Source organism: Protomyctophum bolini (assembly GCF_963924005.1).
Source record: "Protomyctophum bolini genome assembly, chromosome: 6".
NCBI lineage: Eukaryota > Metazoa > Chordata > Actinopteri > Myctophiformes > Myctophidae > Protomyctophum > Protomyctophum bolini.
In genome coordinates, this window is record NC_137867.1 from 13,116,018 (window position 1) to 13,136,517 (window position 20,500).

The window sequence follows — 20,500 nt, forward strand, 5'->3', positions numbered from 1 at the left end:
TGGAAGATACTACACAACAAACAAAACAAACCCACTGCCGCTATACTACTACTACACAGCGCAGAATGTAATCCTCACAGTACTCCTCTCTGCCCTGCCTCTATTACGCGCGCGCGTGCACACGCATGCACGACACGTACACGCACACACACACAAACACACACACGTGCACAACAATAGCTCTGACACGCAAACATGGCGGCTTGTGTTCCACCGCCACGCTCCTCCTTCAGAATCTGTAGCGGATTAATAGCGTTACACCATCACTGCTGCCGTGCGAAATTGCGGACGCACAGAAAATGCGAGAATCAGAGAAGACATCTGTGCCAATCAGTGATAAGGTAAACAATGAATAATAATAATACTGTAAAGTAAACAGTCCTCTCGTAGACGGATGGATGTCCTGTGCTTTTGCCGGTGCATGGAATGTCTGTCGTCACGTGTGAGAGATGATGTGAGTGACAGCAGTGCAGGTGCAGATTTAGCAGAATGCCACGAGGTTAGATTTTCGCCCTGATAAAAACTGAATATAGCCTAGGTTGCCTACTGTCAACAAATTGACAGTAGTGTTCGTATTACATAAGTCCTGTGTTGCCTTGCGTGAAGAACATTGCACGCATTTGGAGTAATGTTGGCTGCGGTGAGCGTTGCAATACTTGCAAACAGGAGGGGGGGGGGGGGGGGGGGGGGGTGAGATAGGAGTGAGATAGATTGTCAAGGTTATCCGTGGGACAGTAGGGTGAGAGGGTCATCATCATGCTTCAACCGTCATCTGTCAACTCATGAGCACCTGTTTCATGTTTGTCCTGGCACGTCAGTCAGCTGTTTCCAGGGACCCAGGCCAGAAATGTACTTTACTGTACCCCCCCCCCCCCACCAACACACACACACACACACACACACACACACACACACACACACAACCCAAAGGAGTGTCCTTTGTACATACAATGTTTTGTATTTGTTGATGACATAGAATTATTGTGTTATTCTGATGAATTATTGTATTACATAACATAGGACGTACCACTGTCAGGATAGGATAGTCTCTCAAGACAGACTGTTGCCTTGCGTCAACTAACTACATTTCGAGGAACAACAGAGGAGGCGCTGTTTTCCCGAATATTTGACGATGGGATTCTCAGATTGCTGTGAGGATAACACAAAAAAGTCCTGGGGAGCAGTGGGGACTGGGTTTTCCATTGTGGACATACCACAATGGAAACCCCAGTCCCCAGGACTTTTGTGTACCACAATGGAAAGTAAACCCTTGTGTTATCCTCTCTTTAGTTTAGCCTGAACGCATAGGCTACCAGGTGTTTACATGTTTGACTATAAAGTATTCAATAAAAACAAAACACCAAAGCCAGTAGCTGTTAAGCACATATGGATTTTGTAGGCCTCTAATATGATTTTTTATTAGAAAAATCTCATACTCTCCTCTCCCTTGAAATGTTTTCTTCTGAAGGATTTGTATCAGTGTTAGTGAGAATACCGGAATGTAATTTCCTTCACCATTTTTCTTTGGACTATAATTTACAATTCAGGCATTTAGCAGACATTCTTAATCCAGAGCGATTTACAGTAAGCAAGAACAACACATGGTAATGTTTTGACCTACAACCTATGATCTATAACTGGGATGTTCCATAAGTCTTGTTCTTATCAAGAATGGGAGCACTTGGAGTGAGTGCATCATTGGACAAGGGGGGGGGGGGGGGGAGAAAATCTTGGTCCAAATAAAGTAAACAACAAAAAAATAGAAAATCTCATATACGGTATTATATTTTATTTAGATTATTCTCTATTTCATTTAGCAATTTCACAACATTATTCATTGTGTGATGGTGTGCATGGATTTCTGTCTTCCATGGTGGTATACTATGGACCAGACATGCGGCTGTGGTGATTTCTGGAACAGAGCTGGCTCGTCAGCTACACAGAGAGATACAGGATGATGTGGAGGAGCTGATGGCCCAGGGCAACATGAGACCCCACCTCAGAGTGGTGTTGGTGGGGGACGATCCGGCCAGTCGCACCTATGTTAGGAACAAGACCAAGGCAGCCAGCATACTAGGTCAGACATCATCATTCACCACACCTCCACACATTTAGAGGTACAGTGGTGTACACAAGTTACCACAGTTATATTATGAACATACTCTACCTTACAGATTGGTTGGTGCCTTGCATGGTGACTTCCTCTGCTGTGTGGGGCGACGGTGGCTCAGGGGTAGAGTGGCTGGATGGCAACCGCAAGGTTGCCAGTTCGAACCCGGGCTCCCCCAGAGTTAGTGTCGAAGTGTCCTTGAGCAAGACACTGAACCCCTAATTGCTCCCGGTGTGTGTGTGTGTGTGAGTGTGTGTGCTTGCGTGCAACTGTGTGTGAATGGGTGAATGTTATGCCCATTGTAAAGCGCTTTTGAGAAAGGCACCATTTACCATTGTTTTGTTTTCCGCTATGTGCGTCTAGGTATCTCCAGTGATACAGTGGTTTATCCCAGCTCGGTGTCCCAAGAGGAACTTCTAGAGTTGATTGACCAAATGAACCGTGACTGGAAGGTCAGCGGTCTGCTAGTACAGCTGCCACTCCCTGGTAAATAAAATAATTCTACTGCCCATTCTAAAAAAAGAAAAATAATTTCAAAAGACGGCTACTCTTTTGTCTTTTGAATTGAACATTATTTTTTTTAGAAGTGAGAAACCAACATTTCAGCAGTTGCATCTGCCGAAACGTTGGTTTCTCACTCTGCGTCCTAATAAATAATTGGCACTTTGGCTATCAGCCACTCTTTTGACTTTTTAAGACTTGAGCTGGCATCCCTATTAAGACTGGTGTGTGCACAATTCAATCCCCTGGTGGACCCTGGTCACGCTTAAACGCTTGAATGATTACTTAGTATAGAAGAAATGGGAATTAAAACAGAACATAATCATTGAACGTTTGTGCATCTTCCACCTTGTGTAGAGCACATCAATGAGCGGGCTGTGTGTAATGCCATCGCACCAGAGAAGGATGTGGATGGATTCCACATTGTAAATATCGGCAAGCTGTGTCTGGACCAGAGGTCAATGGTGCCTGCCACACCCGCTGCTGTCTGGGAGATCATTAAAAGAGCAGGTAAACCCTTTTGAACACGACAAGGCAGTGACCCGCCGCGCGATAATTGCGCTGAAAACCTTGACCCGTCCGCCCGCCCCGCGGGACAACCCGCGGGACCTGCGGGCAACGTGCCGGCCCGTGCATCACTAGTAGACTAGTAGTTTTTGTAAGGCCGAATCAGCAGTAAAGAGAGTGAGTTACGGATATATAACTTTACAGGTCAGGTTTTGCCCTTAGTTAAATTAACGCTCCCCCAGAGGGAGTGCAATCTGAAGTATATCTGACTAGAAAAGATTATTTTCTTTTAAACATAATTCTATTTATATATTTAATGTGGATGAAATGTGAGGTAAGTACAGTAAATAGGTGAGAGACGTTTATTGTAGAGTTATCAGCCAAGAACATACCTAGACCCCTGGGAGATGGATTGCTATCATCACCATCAGCTCCCAGTTCTGAACACAATCACCCAGGATGTATGACAAATTATGTCAGTTGTAAACAGAGATAGCTTATCTATATGTGCTCCTAGCTTTCTATTGCCTTTAGATGGCGCCACATGATCATTTTCTTTTACAGAGTCATCATTGGCAAGGGAGTGAAGCACAGACTAAATCAATTTAATTTTAACTATTTAAACTAGAGCTGAGCAAGATGACTTCGACTAAACTTTTCTTTTCTTTTTTTCGACATTTCTCATTCTGATGTCTCATGTCTGCTGAAACGAGACACAGCAGCACAGATATTATTTATAGGATTTCTTCTCAATATTTCCCTCCCATATTATTCATTTATTTAAATATATATATGTGCCATATTGGCAGAATTTCAAACCAAACATTGTTTGGCTAGATTGTTTGACGCATGATACTATAATAATGCTTGGCCTGAATGTGTTTAGGGCAGGGGTTTTCAACAGGTTGTGTGTTTAGGGCACTATTATTTAATTGGTTTTTTATTGAGAACAGATTATAAATTGTTACACAAACATTGTGATATGAAATACATTCTTCTTTTATAGAAAACAAAAGATTTAAGAAAAAATACAAAGACAAAAAAGAGAAAGAAAACGATGAAAATGAAAATGATTGATATTTCCCCCCATCAGGACCTTAGAATGGTCTGAGAATGGAAAGATTATGTGACACCGTATTATATCCATGAAATATATGGTAAAGCTATAAAAATATAATAGAACAATCAGGTTGCACAGACTTTTCAAAAAGTACCCAGTCTATCCACCTAAGTTAAATGATGAAACCGGGATAATTAAATGATCCCGGTTTCGATTCAGCCACACCAAACATATGCATACCTATCCTCCCACTCTTCCATCAATCACTTTTGTCCTTGCTGACAAAAGATGTGTTAACTGGGATGGGCGCGACTGCTACGACATTGTGGTGCCAGAGTGCGGTGCACGATTTAGTATGACAGACTACCAAAACATAGTTTGTCTTTGATCAGGCACATAGATTAAATATTACTACTGGCGGTGTGTGTGTCTCATTTGTCTCCTTTACTGTTCACTTCACTCAGACATCCGGAGATACGTTTATTTATAGTGCTCATTGCCGCATATTCCCTATTTATACTTCATCTTATGATGAAAATCTATAAACTTTGTCCTTTGATGGGCTTCACATGATGGGTCTCAGTGATCATGTGCTGCCAAACCAAAATACGTTTTACTCTTACAGTATGTATACTCAAGATGACAATAAAGTACAACATTGAACCTCTATTGCAACCAATCAACCAATCGGTGTGCATTTTTATCTGTGCAGGTATAGAGACAGTGGGAAAGAATGTGCTGGTGGCTGGGCGTTCCAAAAATGTGGGGATGCCTATCGCCATGTTGCTGCATACTGACCAGAACCATGAACGTCCTGGAGGTATGTGTGTGTGTGTGTGTGTGTGTGTGTGTGTGTGTGTGTGTGTGTGTGTGTGTGTGTGTGTGTGTGTGTGTGTGTGTGTGTGTGTGTTACCAGATTGGTTTAGCTGTGCATACGATGTCTTTGCTAACATCCCAAATACACCTGATGTTGCCTTTGTTGACACCAGTCACAAGGAGGTCCTGATTCTGGAGGTAGGCTGTGTCTTTGATTTGTACATGGACCAGGCATTCCAATATAAACATTCTAAGTATCAACCATTACGTGAAAGTATAACAAACCTGGGGTGTCGCTGTAGATTTGCCATACTGATATTCGGAAGCCTGGGCCATGTGCATAAACTGACCATGAGTGGCCTAAGAATAGCTGGCATGACAAAAAGCAAAGCCAAACAACTTGCCAAATACTGTTCTGTTTCGGCTGTTATAGGCAGTTTGTCTGTGTGGAGGAGGAGATGCCATGTGTATCCTTAAGTGAAGTCAAGTCACCTTTATTTATATAGCACATTTAAAAACAACAGAAGTTGACCCAAAGTGCTTTCCATATAAAAAATTACATCATAAGTGAACATGAACTGTCAACTCCGTTATTGTAATTTGTGGATTCAAATAAAGTGTGTGTGTGTGTGTGTGTGTGTGTGTGTGTGTGTGTGTGTGTGTGTGTGTGTGTGTGTGTGTGTGTGTGTGTGTGTGTGTGTGTGTGTGTGTGTGTGTGTGTGTGTGTGTGTGTGTGTGTGTGTGTGTGTGTGTGTGTGTGTGTGTGTGTGTGTGTGCATTCTTGCTTGCTATATTACATAGATTGCATTCCATTCAAACATGCAAGGCACCAACCTGCACATCAGGAGCAATTCGCCGGGATTCAGTGTCTTGCTCAAGGATACCGGGATCGAACTGGGAACCTCGCGGTCCAGCCACTCTATCTACCGGCCACTCCCCTAAGCCACTGTCACCTGTGTTTCATTATGATCCAGACAATATTCAAGACCCACTTAGAGACACAGGGACCTGCTTGTCTCGGTGTGGGTATTGCATATTGTTGGGGACATAATAAAACACTGGTATTGCCTCACATGAGCAATACCAGTGCATTTGGGTTGCTGTGTAATCAAAAGCTGTTGCGCCATCTCGACTTTCCCTGGCACAAATCTGATGACCATAAATTAAAAGTTCATCGTGTTCATCACGGTGAGACTGATGAAAGGGGAGAGCACAATTACCCTCCGACTCGTTATCAAACAATAGCTGCTGCTACACGTCATTATGGGGCCGTGCAGGAAATGATTGTTTGGCAATGTGGGCTGGCAATCCCACATATGGCTGCAGGAAGAAGGCGGGAGTGGTTTTGGGGAAATGCAGGATGGAATTTAACGTTAATATGGGGCAAGAGCACTGGGCATGAACCGGAACAATCTTGATCAAAGCAACACGTAGATCTCAATAACCGTGTCTAAATAAGTGCAAAATTGCAAACAAAATTGCTGTAGAAGAGTTTTATCGTTGACGACTGATGTCCTGTGACGTAGAAAGATGTAGACTCGAGCACTACTAGAACGTGTACTACATTAATTATATAGAAACTATTTTGCATTGTATAACTGCACTGGTTGTCAGCCACCGAACCACTGGTTATCAGGCCTTGATAAATGTCATGACCACGTAATAGGGTTCTGATGGGAACCATTTTCAAACATTTCCAGCTTTCCCCATATCTCAATTCCTTAGAATCTGAATATCCTCTGTGACTCACTGCTAGACTATGAATCACACTAGTATACCCTCCTTCACAGAAAAGAGCACCTGTCTACTAGCTTGCCACCACCCACAGTTTGTCTGTAAATATACTTCTACTACTCCTAGTACTCCTTTCTTCTTCTTTTATTTATTTATACAATTTTAGAGTAGCCAATTATTTTTTTACCCCCTGTTTCTCCCAATTTAGTCGTTATGCCAATTAATTATTCTCCGCGCACATTTCTGTGCTATCACTGCTGTTGTATCTTACTGACTCACATGCCAGTGAGGAGCCCCCACCGGGAGGACGTAGGGCCTTTGTCCTACTCGTCCCGCCCAACACTCCCTGCTGACAGGTGTCGTCCCAGCCTGTAGGAGTACATGCAGGGACTATTATCACCCATCCCAGAGATATTAATATGAAGACAGACTTTGGCAATAATTGACCGAGGTGCACTGCTGAGAAATTCCAAGGCAAGTGTGCTCAAGCTCATGGTTATAGGGAGGTGAGCAAGCCAGCTCAGTGAAGGTGTCAGTGTTGAGCCTAATTTGGAGAAAATTACGTTACAAGATTGTTTTTGTTGTCTTCTCGGAAGCTTGCATCAAGATCTGTTGTACATTTTCATTCAGTTTTCGCACATGAAAAAGCATTATTGTATCATCTTGTAAGACTAGTGTGTCATGCATATAAAGTAATGGTCTCAACTCTCAGTCAGGGTCATTTATACATGTTCGCCTACTGTATATGACATTGGCTTTAGCGTTCCACTGTATCTATTATGCATATATTGGAGAACATCCAGAAGCTTTCTTGCTTTCTACAAAAGTATGGAATGATAAAGAAATATTTTCCTGGAAAGAGATATTTAAAAGAAAAGACATTTTCCATGACGACACATGTTCTAGTATTTTGTCTGGTACGATAAACCCAGGAGAACTGAAACATGACGAGCATGAGCTAACCCTTGTCAGAATGTGGTTATACATGCCACTCTGTTCCCTCAGAATGTAACCTAGCAACATCTCTGATGATCTTTAACACGGGTTGCCTCCAGGATTCTCCAAAAGAGAGACACTAAAATAGCCATTTACAACACTAAGTCTACATGGGCCCCTTCGGGTCGTTTCACCTGTTGAACTCGGAAGTCGAGCTGAAGGGTCTCGCATATTTCTATCTCCCCACATACAGTATCCCTCCCTTGGCACACATGGAGGTCTGATGTGCTGTGACTTGCCCTCCATTCCTCTTATGCTAGAGCCCTTCCCACTGTCTTTGTCTCCCTTCATACCCCACCCCACCCCCTCCATTCAAATATCCTCTGAATCATTAAAGTTCTCTGAGGCCTCACCAAACACCAATCAAGCAATGTTTGGTCGCTTTTTTGTTTTTTTGGGCCACCACCATGCTTTTCCAATGGGAGTTTGATATATGTATTGACAGTTTTTCAGAATTACAGTACATTTCAAGCACAACTCAATACAAAAGACTGTTAACTGTGAGTGGACGACCCAATAAAGCATTACACTTGTTTACAAGAGGGTCCACCTTGTTCAATTCATCAAAACATTTAGAGACGTACAAATAGACACAAAGTTCCAGATAATAATCTGGTACCTAGTCAGGGATATTCCTTGCAAATGAGACACAGCTTGACACTAGCTTTGAGCATGACATTGCATTGTTGATTCATACTCTTTATTCCTTTCCTTCATTTTAAATTCCATTGCCCCTCAGGTGACGCCACAGTGACCATCGCCCACAGGTGTACCCCTAGAGAGAGACTGAAGGAGCTAACAAGCCTGGCTGATATCGTTATTGCAGCTGCAGGTAATCAATTGATTCACTGTCATGCTTACTGTACTAAAGTGGTCAGGAGGTGCACGCACATCCCAGGCTAATTCAACGGGTGCTCGAACAAAAACACTGTTTTGAAAGCTCCCCAAAGTATATTGGATAGCTAGCAGCGCATATAGCACAGGTATGGTATAAGTGGGCAGAAACAAATCAATGATAAGCACCATGTGGACACAGTCCCTATTTGGGATTGAAGGGATTATCCCTGTGTGGCCACCAGGGGAAGAAATCATACACACATACATCAAGAACCCATATCATAACCCGATCCAAGTGTAGAAACAGCTCCCTGAGCTATACAGAGAGTAGCCAGAGTAGCCAGTAGCCAGAGTAGTAGTAACATACACTGTTCTATGTAATAACGTAGTTAAAAAGACCAAAAATATTGACAGGAATGGTTTGATATCGAACACTTTGTTTAGACTGTATGGGGCCGTAGTGTTCAAATTATAAATGTGGAACATTTCTCTTTGTAGCAGACGACGCTCCTGATTTCCCCTTCTGGGGAGTTTGTCCACCTTTTCAATCCAGATGCTTACTGTACTATACATCATACTCCATACAATTTACAAATATGGAGTATATGCCTGTTCTTTACTTTTGAAAGATTTTGTTCCAAAATAAAAAAGCCACCATTTGACCACGGTGACCACTAACCTTAAAATGTAATTTATAGCACCTTAAAGCAAATGATATGTCCGTATAGGTCGGATCATATGAAAATCAAGCCAGTTTACAAAATGTGTGTGTGTTTTATTTAAAGGTAGAGTAAGTGATTTCACTTAATTCAAATATCACTTATTTTTTTGTTTTGTTGTGATAATCCTCTCTACTATAGAGTGTGCTGACCATATAAGGAGTTCCTCCCTGTCCCCAGTTAACCCCTGGGGGTCAAAAAACCTTAGGTTTCGTTTTTGACTCTCTATCCTGATTGGAAGGCTTAGGTCCCACAGCCAAAAACGAAACCTAAGGTTTTTTGAGTGAAATCACTTACTCTACCTTTAAGATGAATCAGTGTAGAAATACAGGAAACCAAGGGAGCAATATGCAGACAAGAGGGAGTCAGAACTCAGGCCCTCTTGCTCACAAGGAATATGGAGCTCCAATTTTGTCGTGGAGTTTAAAAGCACCCGTAAGCCGTGCCAAATTAGTTCGGTAGAGCAGTGCACGGCACACCGCGCACGCCTCAATGGAGATGTCTGCAGGCACAGAGTAGGTTGCCTCATCTCTCCTTATTCTCCTATCTCTTTGTAATTTTCCTATAATCAGCAGAAGTCTTGCGCAGCAGAGACTTCAGGGCAGCGGCTATGAAGCAATATAGCACTAACGGGCAATGGTTAAGGCTTAAGGGATCTCTTAAAGGGATCTCTTAAAGCCATGACTGGTGATTGGTTAAATTTGGTTTAATTGACACTAGCGGTTAGCAGACAATTAAACTTAGGGTGTAGTTTGTGTTAGCGTGTCATTGACTTCCATTGTCTGCATGCTATATACTGTGCAGTGTTTTGATTCAAATCAATTAAATCTTAATATTAATTTGTTTAAAGGAGCATTCAGTGATTTGGGTGATTTGGAGAAAAAAAACCCGGTCCGCCCCGGTAACAAGATGTGCACATGCACACGCTCTACAGTGGGGGGTACACGTGACAGGCCAACAGCATGCACACACCAAGGCCCGCCCCTGCTCGATCATGATTGGCGGAAGACCCCTCTCTATCCTGATTGGATGAAGGCTGGGCCACCTAGCCAAAAACGAAATCTAAGGTTTTTTGACCCCAGGGGTTAACTGGGGACAGGGAGAAACTCCTTATATGGTCAGCACACTATAGTAGATTATCACAACAAAACAAAAAAAATAAGTGATATTTGAATTAAGTGAAATCACTGAATATACCTTTAAAAGATAATTCCATGCTAGAAGGCTTTATTACCTTTATTTGTAGTTGTTACGTCCCCACCAAGCCATTATTGGCTATTTCCTCTACCATAAGCCCTCAATGAATTACATTTAATTGTATTGAATTGAATGGGGCTATGGGGTGTTATGCTCATTCGCTAATTTCCATCGCTCAAAAAACAATATTTTTTGTATATATCCTCTCTTCATAATTAGGGATGGAGCTCGTTAAGGTTTTATTGATAACGATCACCTTATCGAGCAGGCTTATTGAGCCGGGTCCTTATCGAGCCCTGCACTATTATTTTGTGGAAAGAACATAACCTTATTTTTATTGGCCAGTTGTGAGAGTTTGTATGCCAAACAGTTCTAAGGTGTATACACACTTACAAAGACACACACACACACACACACACACACACACACACACACACACACACACACACACACACATGCATATTATATATACAGTATATATATATATGCTTATTATATTTTAATAATCTTCTCTTTATTTTAACCAACCAAGACATCCCTTTGCACTACATTCTGCTATAGGCCTTATACAGTACCTTTCTAACAGACAGAGGGAACTGTTCATTGTGTACCGTCACTTTAAAGGTGAAATGTATACAATGTGTACGGCGGTGTCGCGCACCAAAAATAGCCAATCTACAAGCTCACAACGCGTCTGGTTGCACCGCGTTGTGAGCTTTTAGCTCTGCCTTTTCGGCCCACGATAGACTGAGAAGTTGCACATTGAATACGTCTTATTGCACCACTCAGTTCACACGGGTGTGATTTTTATATGTTACCAAACTTTTCACCCGTTCCACCATACTTCCACCACGGCAAACGATGACGAACCACACAACCACCCGTCGCGTCCAAGCCCCCTTTATAGCGAGCGGCCCATGACATCAGCCGCTGCGGCTATACCTCGACAAGCCAAACGCTTATTGATACTCAGGTCTCGATAAATGCAGAACCGGGTTTGTAATGGACCCGATTTTCGGGCTCCATCCCTATTCATAATGTAAATAGTATCCCGAGTGGCACACTTTACTACTTATTTCGATGGAAATAAGCGAATTAGCACAAAAACCCCACCCCCATTGAGGGCTTATATTAGGGGAAATAGCCAATAATGCACTTTTGCACAAAATAACACCTGTCCTGGACCTCTTTGTTGGGGACGTAACAATAATGTATGTACATGACAATTTCAGTAAATTTTCCACATATACATTACATGCTCCGAAAGATACCAAAACCGAGCCACCCAATGCCCACACAATAAATCAATTCATAATTTTAGTTTTTACAGAGGTATTTATTGTAATTATACTCTGTTGTGAAATTGCATACATTCCAGTTCCACTCATTAAAATGCAGTTAAGAGGAGGTGAAAGGTGGTGTTGTTTACATTGTTGCGTTCAATTGCAAGTTTTCAGACTTTTTCAAGTTTTGGAATTGTGAATGTGAATCAGTGGAGAAATCGAGTGTGCACAATAATTGTCTCCACCAGGCCGAAGGCATTGGGAGAGAGTATGTTTTGCACTCCGTCCGTGTGTGTGTGTGTGTGTGTGTGTGTGTGTGTGTGTGTGTGTGTGTCCGTCCGTCCTTCTGTGTACACCTGCCAAATTTTGCACACACTCCCTGGATGCCAACGATGAACCTCTGCCCCAAATTTTCCAGAAGGGCCTGTTATAGCGCCACCAGGAGGCGAAAAACAAATTATGAACGCAGCGTGCAATTTACTGAAATCTTTCACTGAATTTCCTACTAGGCTGAGGACTATATCCCACCCTTTTCACATTGGCCTGTTATAGTGCCACCAACAGGTGGAGTTTTTAGGCCGTAAGAAGAAATGGCACCCTTTTCACATTGGCCTATTATAGCGCCACCAGGAGGCCACAACCTGACCTGTGCTGGTGGAGACCTGTGCCCTGAGGGGCACTTTATCTAGTTTAACTCTGAGATTGTACAAATGTAAATGTGATGTTGCTGAAACACAAAGTGTGTCAGGCTCGTTGACTGTAGTTCAGCACAGGGAAGGAATATTTCCACATGTACAGTGTGCTGTGTACAGTAATGTGTTGTTAACGTGTAGTCCTTTGTGCTATTAGGAATTCCTGGGCTGATCACAGCAGACATGGTGAAAGAGGGGGCAGCAGTCATTGACGTTGGAATCAACCGTATTAAGGACTCAAGGACAGGAAAGCTCCGACTCATTGGTGATGTGGACTTTGAAGGTAAGTAACTTTAACCACATACTGTACTTTAGTGTCCAATGCTATTCCCACTTAGTTTTTTATGTTTTTTGTGTGTAATCTCATATTAACTCATGTACCGCTAACACCCCCATCTGGTGTCTGAATTGTGTACTCCAGGGCCACCAGCATTTAATACAGCGAGACCTTAAGTTTGAAAGCCGTTTCACTCAGAAGCCGAGAGTCAGAAAGTGAATGTAACGGGTGCCACAATTGTTACCCAAAACATACATTTTGTAACCAGGAATCAGAAATGAGTCGCAAATCAAGCTTATTTTGAGCCAAAAAGAAGAATCTGAGATATTTCTATTCTGTTCCCATAAGCCACACCATAAGCCAGCAGAATTTTCATTTCCGCTGTCTCATGACAAAAATATGAATAAATTCCTACAATGACACCCAAAATAAGGAAGCCAGGTGGAAAGTGGTTATATCACCATTTTCACTAAATACAATTCTATGAAATGCAGTAAAGTCCACATTCAATGTCATGACGTCATAGACCAAGTACTTACACCAAGTACTTGTAGTCACATTGTGAAGAGTATCTATGTTACCAACGCAATAACCTGAAATTACTCAAGCTTTTCTTGGCATAGAGGGGCGGATCAAACTAGCACTGGAAACGGACGCCGGCTCCCTATTGGTTCACAAACCTAGGTACTTGCCTCCACTCACCCCTCCCCTGTAGAACACAAATTTGGGGCGATGCCCCTCTGCACTTATTGGTTAGCGCTCCTATGGCACATTTCCTGGTGCGTGTTAAACTGAGGAAGAATTGACATGACTGCTTATTTCTAACCTTTATATTATTTACCATCACTTAAGATACTTATAATACATGCGCTATTTGATTAGGCTCTGGAGGCCTTGGATGTCTCCACTGTGGCCCAGTGGCCGTTGTTGTGTAAGTGTTATAGCCTCTCTTGTTATGGTTTACCTTGTCCTTGGAGCAGCTACAGTATAACTGTGATTCTGCCCTGTGCTCTTGACACTCAGCAGAACTACCTTAACACTACCGTGAGTGATAGTGTCATGATGCCTCATCGATTATTGACATCACCCAGGTTTTTTTTAACAAAACGCCTGCAGTCCCCGAGACTATCAACGCAATGACCCAGGCCACACTGGGCACCCAGTCTAGTTAACGGAGCATTTGACTCACTTACAGGTAGCAGCCTATAAATGGATAAATGAACACTGAGGACTTTACTGTGTATTAATGCAATTCTGCATGCATAGAGGACAGCAAAACAACTCTTGCTGTAGTGCCAAAAAGCAAAAATGAGTTTCTTTAGATTTGGAATGCCAACAGAGTTTGCAAATTGGTTTTGCAACATTTGGTTTCCTGCCACCATTTCACCTTTAGCCTCCATGCAAACATCAACTCTTAGCATGAGTACACAAATTCCTTGTACCCAAAACACTTTTCCAATCAACTGCAGTAAAAGACTAACTTAATAATACCCATCTTTGGCTCCTCGCAGGTGTGAAGGAGAAGGCAGGTTTCATTACTCCAGTCCCAGGAGGAGTGGGGCCGATGACGGTCGCCATGTTGATGAAGAACACTGTGACTGCTGCCAGGAATGCGCTGATGCATTAACACAGACACACGCACACACACACACATACACACGCAGGCAGGCGCGCATGCGCACAGAACAGGTATATCCACTACTGCTCACCTATGGAAAATTTACAGATCTTGCCTTAAGGAAATATGACATCAACCACAACAAGTATGCTACTGTAGGACTAAACTCAGAAAACCTCAACAATACCACCAATCAAAACAGAAAACAGTAGACTTTCTCTCTCTCACACACACACACACACACACACACTATACTAAATATTGTAATATTTATTTTCAGAGTTAACTTTTTTGAGATTTGAGATTCATATCTTTTCTACTGAAGCTGGTTATGATCATTTTTGAGTATCAAGATTTACTGGAAAGAGTAATCATTAAATAAAAGGTTTTGTGGCATGTATATTGGTTTCTCTTTATTCCGATGAATATACTTATACTTTAACTTGTGTCAGTCCAATATCTAAAGCTTGAAATACACACAGCTGTCGGCTGCAAACAGTGGTAGTTCTGAGCAGAGGCATGGCTTCAATTCTTTTAAGGAAATTAACAGGGGGGATATTTTCTTAACCACATTAGCCCTATACGATTTAATATGACAAAGCCCACAATCTAATTCATGATATATCACTTGACAGTGTTGCTTGCCGACATCTTCAAGATGTCACGACACATTGACCATTGGAGCTGTACTTTTGGGATGTGATGCCATCATGCGATGGAGTATAAATTGAGCACATGAATCACATCTTAAACCCTATACTTTGTTAATTGAAGACCCCCAGAGGGGGGAGTATAGACCATACTAGGCCCCTCATTTTATCCCCTCTGCAACATCAAATGGCATAAGACATTGTATGCACACCATGTGTTTACAGCGCTGACATGTTTTGAGCTTGTAGATCTATTTTGCAGAAAGTTCGCTCTAAAGAATAGGGTTCATGTGATTAATGCTTGCTAGTTTATTTGCCTATCTAGGGCCATAATGAACCCATAATGTTGCTATTGCTGAGCTTTTATCTAGAGAGATGAATCCAATCTTGTCTGCATTCTAATCCCCAATTAGAATAAGTTTGACTCACTGATAAAGCACATGGATCCAACCACAACATGATGGGCAGGCTGTGCAGCTCAAACCGTTCACCCACAAATGCCATCCTTTTTCGTACTCAAATTCGAGCTGTCTTTGGAATATCAATTTCTAATCGAGAGCAACGATTTAAGACATCTCACCAATATTTGGAGTCACATTGTGGCAAGGTAACCAAACAACCCGGTCCCAAACCTCTACCAAAGTGTCATTACTCTTTAATCTGAGAAGTTTTGAATTAAATTATTTGGATTTTCAACCTGAAGAAAAATCTTAATATTTTCCTAATATTGTTATATTATAGATTTTCTCATTTCACAAAATATTTGGTTGTGATATTGTTATAATACGGTAATACCTTCCCTTTCTGTTTATATTTATTTGCCTGTGTCAGTTCATATTTCAATTTCCCTTTAGTGAGCGCCACTTCAGTGAAAAACTTTCACAATACCTACAGTGAGGCAATTCATAAAAAATGAGAGTTGACAAGCATCATGAAAACTACCTAGATGTGCCAATGATTGCGCAGGTTCAGCTAGTTCCAGAGAATAAGGTTTAATAATGTGGGCGACTGGGTGCCTCCGGTAAAATACCTGTCAAACTCCACCACCACCATTCTTGAGTTGTCTCTGCATGCATGCTGCCTTTGACAATAGGGCAGGAAGTGATGCGCTCGATGCGCTCCAGGCTCTACGTGGTATAAGAAAACGAAATGCTTTTCATATTTCAGCAAAATCTAGGTGTATGATTGGCTGTTTGGCTGCTTTGAATGGCTATATAAGGCTCAGCATGCTGTAGGTCTGAACTTACACACTCCAGCAAAGACTTATCTAAGCACTCACAATCGGGGAACAGGATGATTGCAAAAAGACAAACACATTTGGACATGGGTAAGTTGCTGGCTCCTTTCTCAGTTTAAGCTTTAAGATTACATAAAAACTATTCTTTGACGTTGACATTTTGATTGAATTATTATGTGCTTTGCAAAACTCCAGCTGTTTTAAATTACAGATATTTTGTAAACGATTGCAAGAGGCCATGTCTCAATTTTCTATACAACTTGAGTATATCAATTGCACAGTGTTTATAGAGTTTTAGATGCAAACAATATATTTTGAGTATATTAAAGAGTGGATTTCAACATCTTTCCATGGTGGAAATGTTTAATAATTGTGTGAAATGCAAGTTGTGTGACCATTTTAATTGGTGGTCAGTGGTGTTGTCGGTTATGTAAGCAAAATGGTGAAGCTTCAGTAAAATACTCCTTGGCAATAATGTCGTGTTTAATTGTTTTCTTCTATTCTTTGCCTCTCTGCTCCAGCAGGCTCATTGGTGGTTGCAGCACTGTTTATATTGATCACAGTGGTCCAGAGTGAATCCTTGTCAGATACCTATCCAACACACAACCCTCCTCATTCAGAAAACATGATGACAACTGAACTTTACAATGGTGAGGCTTCAGAGAATACAAAGTAGTGTCAACTGGATCATGCATTAAGTACCTTGCACTGTATGCAACTATGCATGCAATGTGCATAGGTTGGACACAGTGGGAGTCTGTGGGACCGGGGAATACTTAGTAACTAACCAATATGATATGCCTCAGTGATTCCTGCAAACACAGGATTCATTATCATTGCATTTTACACTATTTGTGATTAACCATTTTTTTCCATTCACTTGTAGGAAGTATGGAGGAACCTCGAGTGCTGCAAATGCACAGTCCATGCAGGGAGGAACATGTCGACTTCTGTTTAAATGGTGGCCAGTGCATATACCCACAAGACACCAACATGCCTTCTTGCGAGTAAGTTATGAACCATGAATTATGACGCAAATCATTACACACTATCTCTATAGTCATGTGTTCAAGACGGATCTGTCCGATATTTCACATTCCATCCTAATTGGCTAACTTTGGCTTTCAAAGTTTGCAGGATTGGCCCTTTTGAAACAAAGAGCCTCAAATCATGAATGCAGCGTGCACAGACTTTCCTACTAGGCTGAGGAATACATCCCACCCTTTTCTGGTTGGCCTGTTATAGCGCCACCAACAGGTGGAATATTGCAAAACACATTTCTGGAACAAAATGCCGCAAATCATCCAATTGCCATCAATGTTGTAAGAAAATGGCACCCTTTTCACATTGGCCTATTATAGCGCCACCAGGAGGCCTGGCCTGGTGGAGACCTGTGCCCCGAGGGGCACTTTTTCTAGTTTTAAATTCATGTTGTGCACAGATGCACTTGATTGGTGTTCAAGCAGACATGTAACATGTTTCTCGTGTCTGCAGGTGCACATCTTCACACATTGGCCCTCGATGCATGCATCTTGTAGCCAAAACTCAGGTGGCTCCCAACTATGAGAAAGTGATCCTCATCATTGTGGGAGTGGTTCTGCTCATTCTTGCCATTGGATTAATATATTTCTTCTGTTTTCACAAGAGGTAAGTGCTGTACTTGGCTGTTTGTTTAGATATCTGCTCACTGCACCGTGACATTCAGTGTTACTGTGCTGATCAAAACATTTTACGTCCTCCTGGATCCTCTTTGGACATTGTGACAATAGCTCAAGAATACCTTTTCCCCCTTCTCTCATCAACTCTTGGGGGAAAAGAGTTGTGTCACTCAACAAAAATCCATCAATCCATTCCATTTGATTCGGTAAAGAGCTCACATTGCTCTGCTTGATGACTGGCCTGACAGCATTTTGATTTACATGATCAAAGCCTTCATGGCATTATTCATCAGTGTAGTTATCAGGGGCTTCTCTACGTCAAATGCATCATAGTGTCAGTTGTTTTGTTAGATTGGTGTAGTCAGTGAAATTGAGGTTTCCATCTATGCCTCTTCACCTGGACAAATTGACAAATTGATGGAGATAATAATTCTGAGTTACACTGTATGACCAACAAGTCATATTTTGCCTGTTACACCAGACCAGTTATGTCCATCTCATGCACATCCTCCTCATTCCAACGTTTTTCTTTTCCAGGTGTGTCAACTCCAACTCCAAAAGATTAATTAAACATGGATCTGAGAACTCAGTGTAACCCCTGCAACTTGCTGTTACTTTTGTTGTCATCACCACCGCCATCATCTTCTTCATCCTCATCATCGCTTCATCACATTCACTGCTGTCAGTTAAGCATTTCTGTACAGTCCTACAATTTCACTATAATCTGTAGCAATGGAAAACTACACAGTATAATCCTTAGTCTTAATTTATCCAACTCAAGAGTGTACAAATGGAACCTAATGGACCCTTGTGACTAGAGTAAATGTTCTTCTTTTCGTACACTCTCTGAACACAGATTTGTGAGAATGTGTCTCATGCTGTGAGGACTTGACTTTTGTTTTGATTGGATCGTCCAGTACGAACAGTACGTCAGTGATTCTCAACCTGTGGTCCGGGGCTGCAAGGATACTGCAAGTAGGCCCCCTAAATTAATAATTTTAAGGATAACATATAAAATATACTACGTTTGTTCCATTGAGAACAACAACAAACCTGCCCTGAGGTGGTTTTAGCCACTGAACAAACCAACCCGCCCTGGAACAAACAGGAGAGAACAGACGGACCAATGTGGATACGACAGGCCAGCACAATCCATAAGTCCTACTCCAACATGTCAGCAGAACATATAGCCTAAGTACCCTTCTTACTGCATGGGCAGCCCCCTACCCCCACACACCACTGTAAGCCATGATCACAATGTATACCCTAGGCATACACATACACAACCTGTGTGTGTGTGTGTGTGTGTGTGTGTGTGTGTGTGTGTGTGTGTGTGTGTGTGTAGAGTCTACACACACACACACACACACACACACACACACACACACACACACACACTGAATCAATCAGTCTACACTGTAGACTGATTGATTCAAATGAACATGCTTTGAAGATGGTCAGATCGGTGGACCCTGATCAAGAAAAGGTTGAGAACCTCGAGTCTGGAGTACAGTACATAAAGTATTTCAGGTCTGACACTGTACGGTGTTGAACATGGCAGTCCACCTTTGCCGGAGTAAGGCAGACAACGTGACTGGCTGTGAAGGACAAAAGATTCAATGGTTGCCGGTTCAGAGGCAGCCATGAGAATAAACAGTCTCTTTTATCTAGGTCTGTTATTAGGGCCTTGAGAAATGTATGCAGTTTCTACTGGGTATATATTTATTGTAATATATAAATTAATTTATTCAATTTGTGCAATTTATTTAATGTTTTATAATAAAGTCGTAAAATAAGATTTTGCTTTTGTGATTTGAATGTTTTGGAGAAATAGTATAAACGGTTTGACAGTTTTGTTAGCTCTATTTGATTCTGTAAACAAATAGGGTAGGCATAAGCTTTTAGCTTCAGCCTACACCTTTTCGGGCCACTCAAGTGTCTTGTATATGTATTATGTATTGTTATACATGCTTGTTAAGAAAGGTCCGAAATAAACTAAACTAAACTACCATTAAAATGAAGTGAAACAAAATGAAAATTCATATAGCCTACTATAGTTGATATTTGCAACAAAAGCCCAGGGACGGATTAACCCTTACGAGGGCCCCTGGGCCGGTAATATTTGCATGGCCCCCACATTTTCGTGTTTTTAACACCTTTTTAACCTATAAGTTTAACACAATTAACAGCCAATGAAGGGCCTTTTCAGGGTGTCAAACCTAGTACCTCACGGTCCAATTTCCCCGAAGGGCCCCACTGGCCCAATGGGTAATTTGTCCCTGCAAAAGCCTGAGAACTCCTATAGTGGGGAAACCATCTAAAAATGTATAGTACTGTAATCAAATCATGACATGTAATCATTATCATACTACATTACTTCAGACCATTTTCCAAATTATTTATTCTGAAAAAAAAATAGCCAATTTAACATTGCAGGTCAGTTTGTGCCCACAATGATTTTGGGCATAGCTATAGGTTCCCACTTCTCACTCTTCCAGTTTTAAACTTAAACAGATCACACACGCCCACGCACACAGCCCTGGGTTGAGTGGCTGCAGTGGCCTGAGACGTATTTGTAACAGCGGAGACATTTTAGGGCTAGTGGTCT

At 41.8% G+C, this 20,500-nt stretch overlaps 2 protein-coding genes across 3 annotated transcripts; both read left to right on the forward strand.

Annotated features, from left to right (window-relative positions):
* The first annotated feature begins 193 nt into the window (after positions 1-193).
* On the forward strand, positions 194-14,747 carry LOC308316808 (bifunctional methylenetetrahydrofolate dehydrogenase/cyclohydrolase 2, mitochondrial-like). Of its 2 annotated transcripts, XM_080765582.1 has the most exons (8): positions 194-341; positions 1,893-2,077; positions 2,474-2,596; positions 2,969-3,121; positions 4,891-4,998; positions 8,464-8,556; positions 12,610-12,735; positions 14,241-14,747. In XM_080765582.1, exons 1-8 carry the CDS (start codon positions 196-198, stop codon positions 14,354-14,356), a joined length of 1,050 nt encoding a protein of 349 aa, XP_080621708.1. In that variant the 5' UTR covers positions 194-195; the 3' UTR covers positions 14,357-14,747. The 2 variants fall into 2 exon arrangements, with proteins under 2 accessions (XP_080621708.1, XP_080621709.1); XM_080765583.1 differs by lacking the exon at positions 2,474-2,596.
* A 1,436-nt stretch (positions 14,748-16,183) lies between these two features.
* On the forward strand, positions 16,184-19,157 carry LOC308316408 (epigen-like). The gene is made up of 5 exons (XM_080765020.1): positions 16,184-16,324; positions 16,756-16,884; positions 17,121-17,241; positions 17,729-17,881; positions 18,430-19,157. Exons 1-5 carry the CDS (start codon positions 16,291-16,293, stop codon positions 18,485-18,487), a joined length of 495 nt encoding a protein of 164 aa, XP_080621146.1. The 5' UTR covers positions 16,184-16,290; the 3' UTR covers positions 18,488-19,157.
* Positions 19,158-20,500: the final 1,343 nt, after the last annotated feature.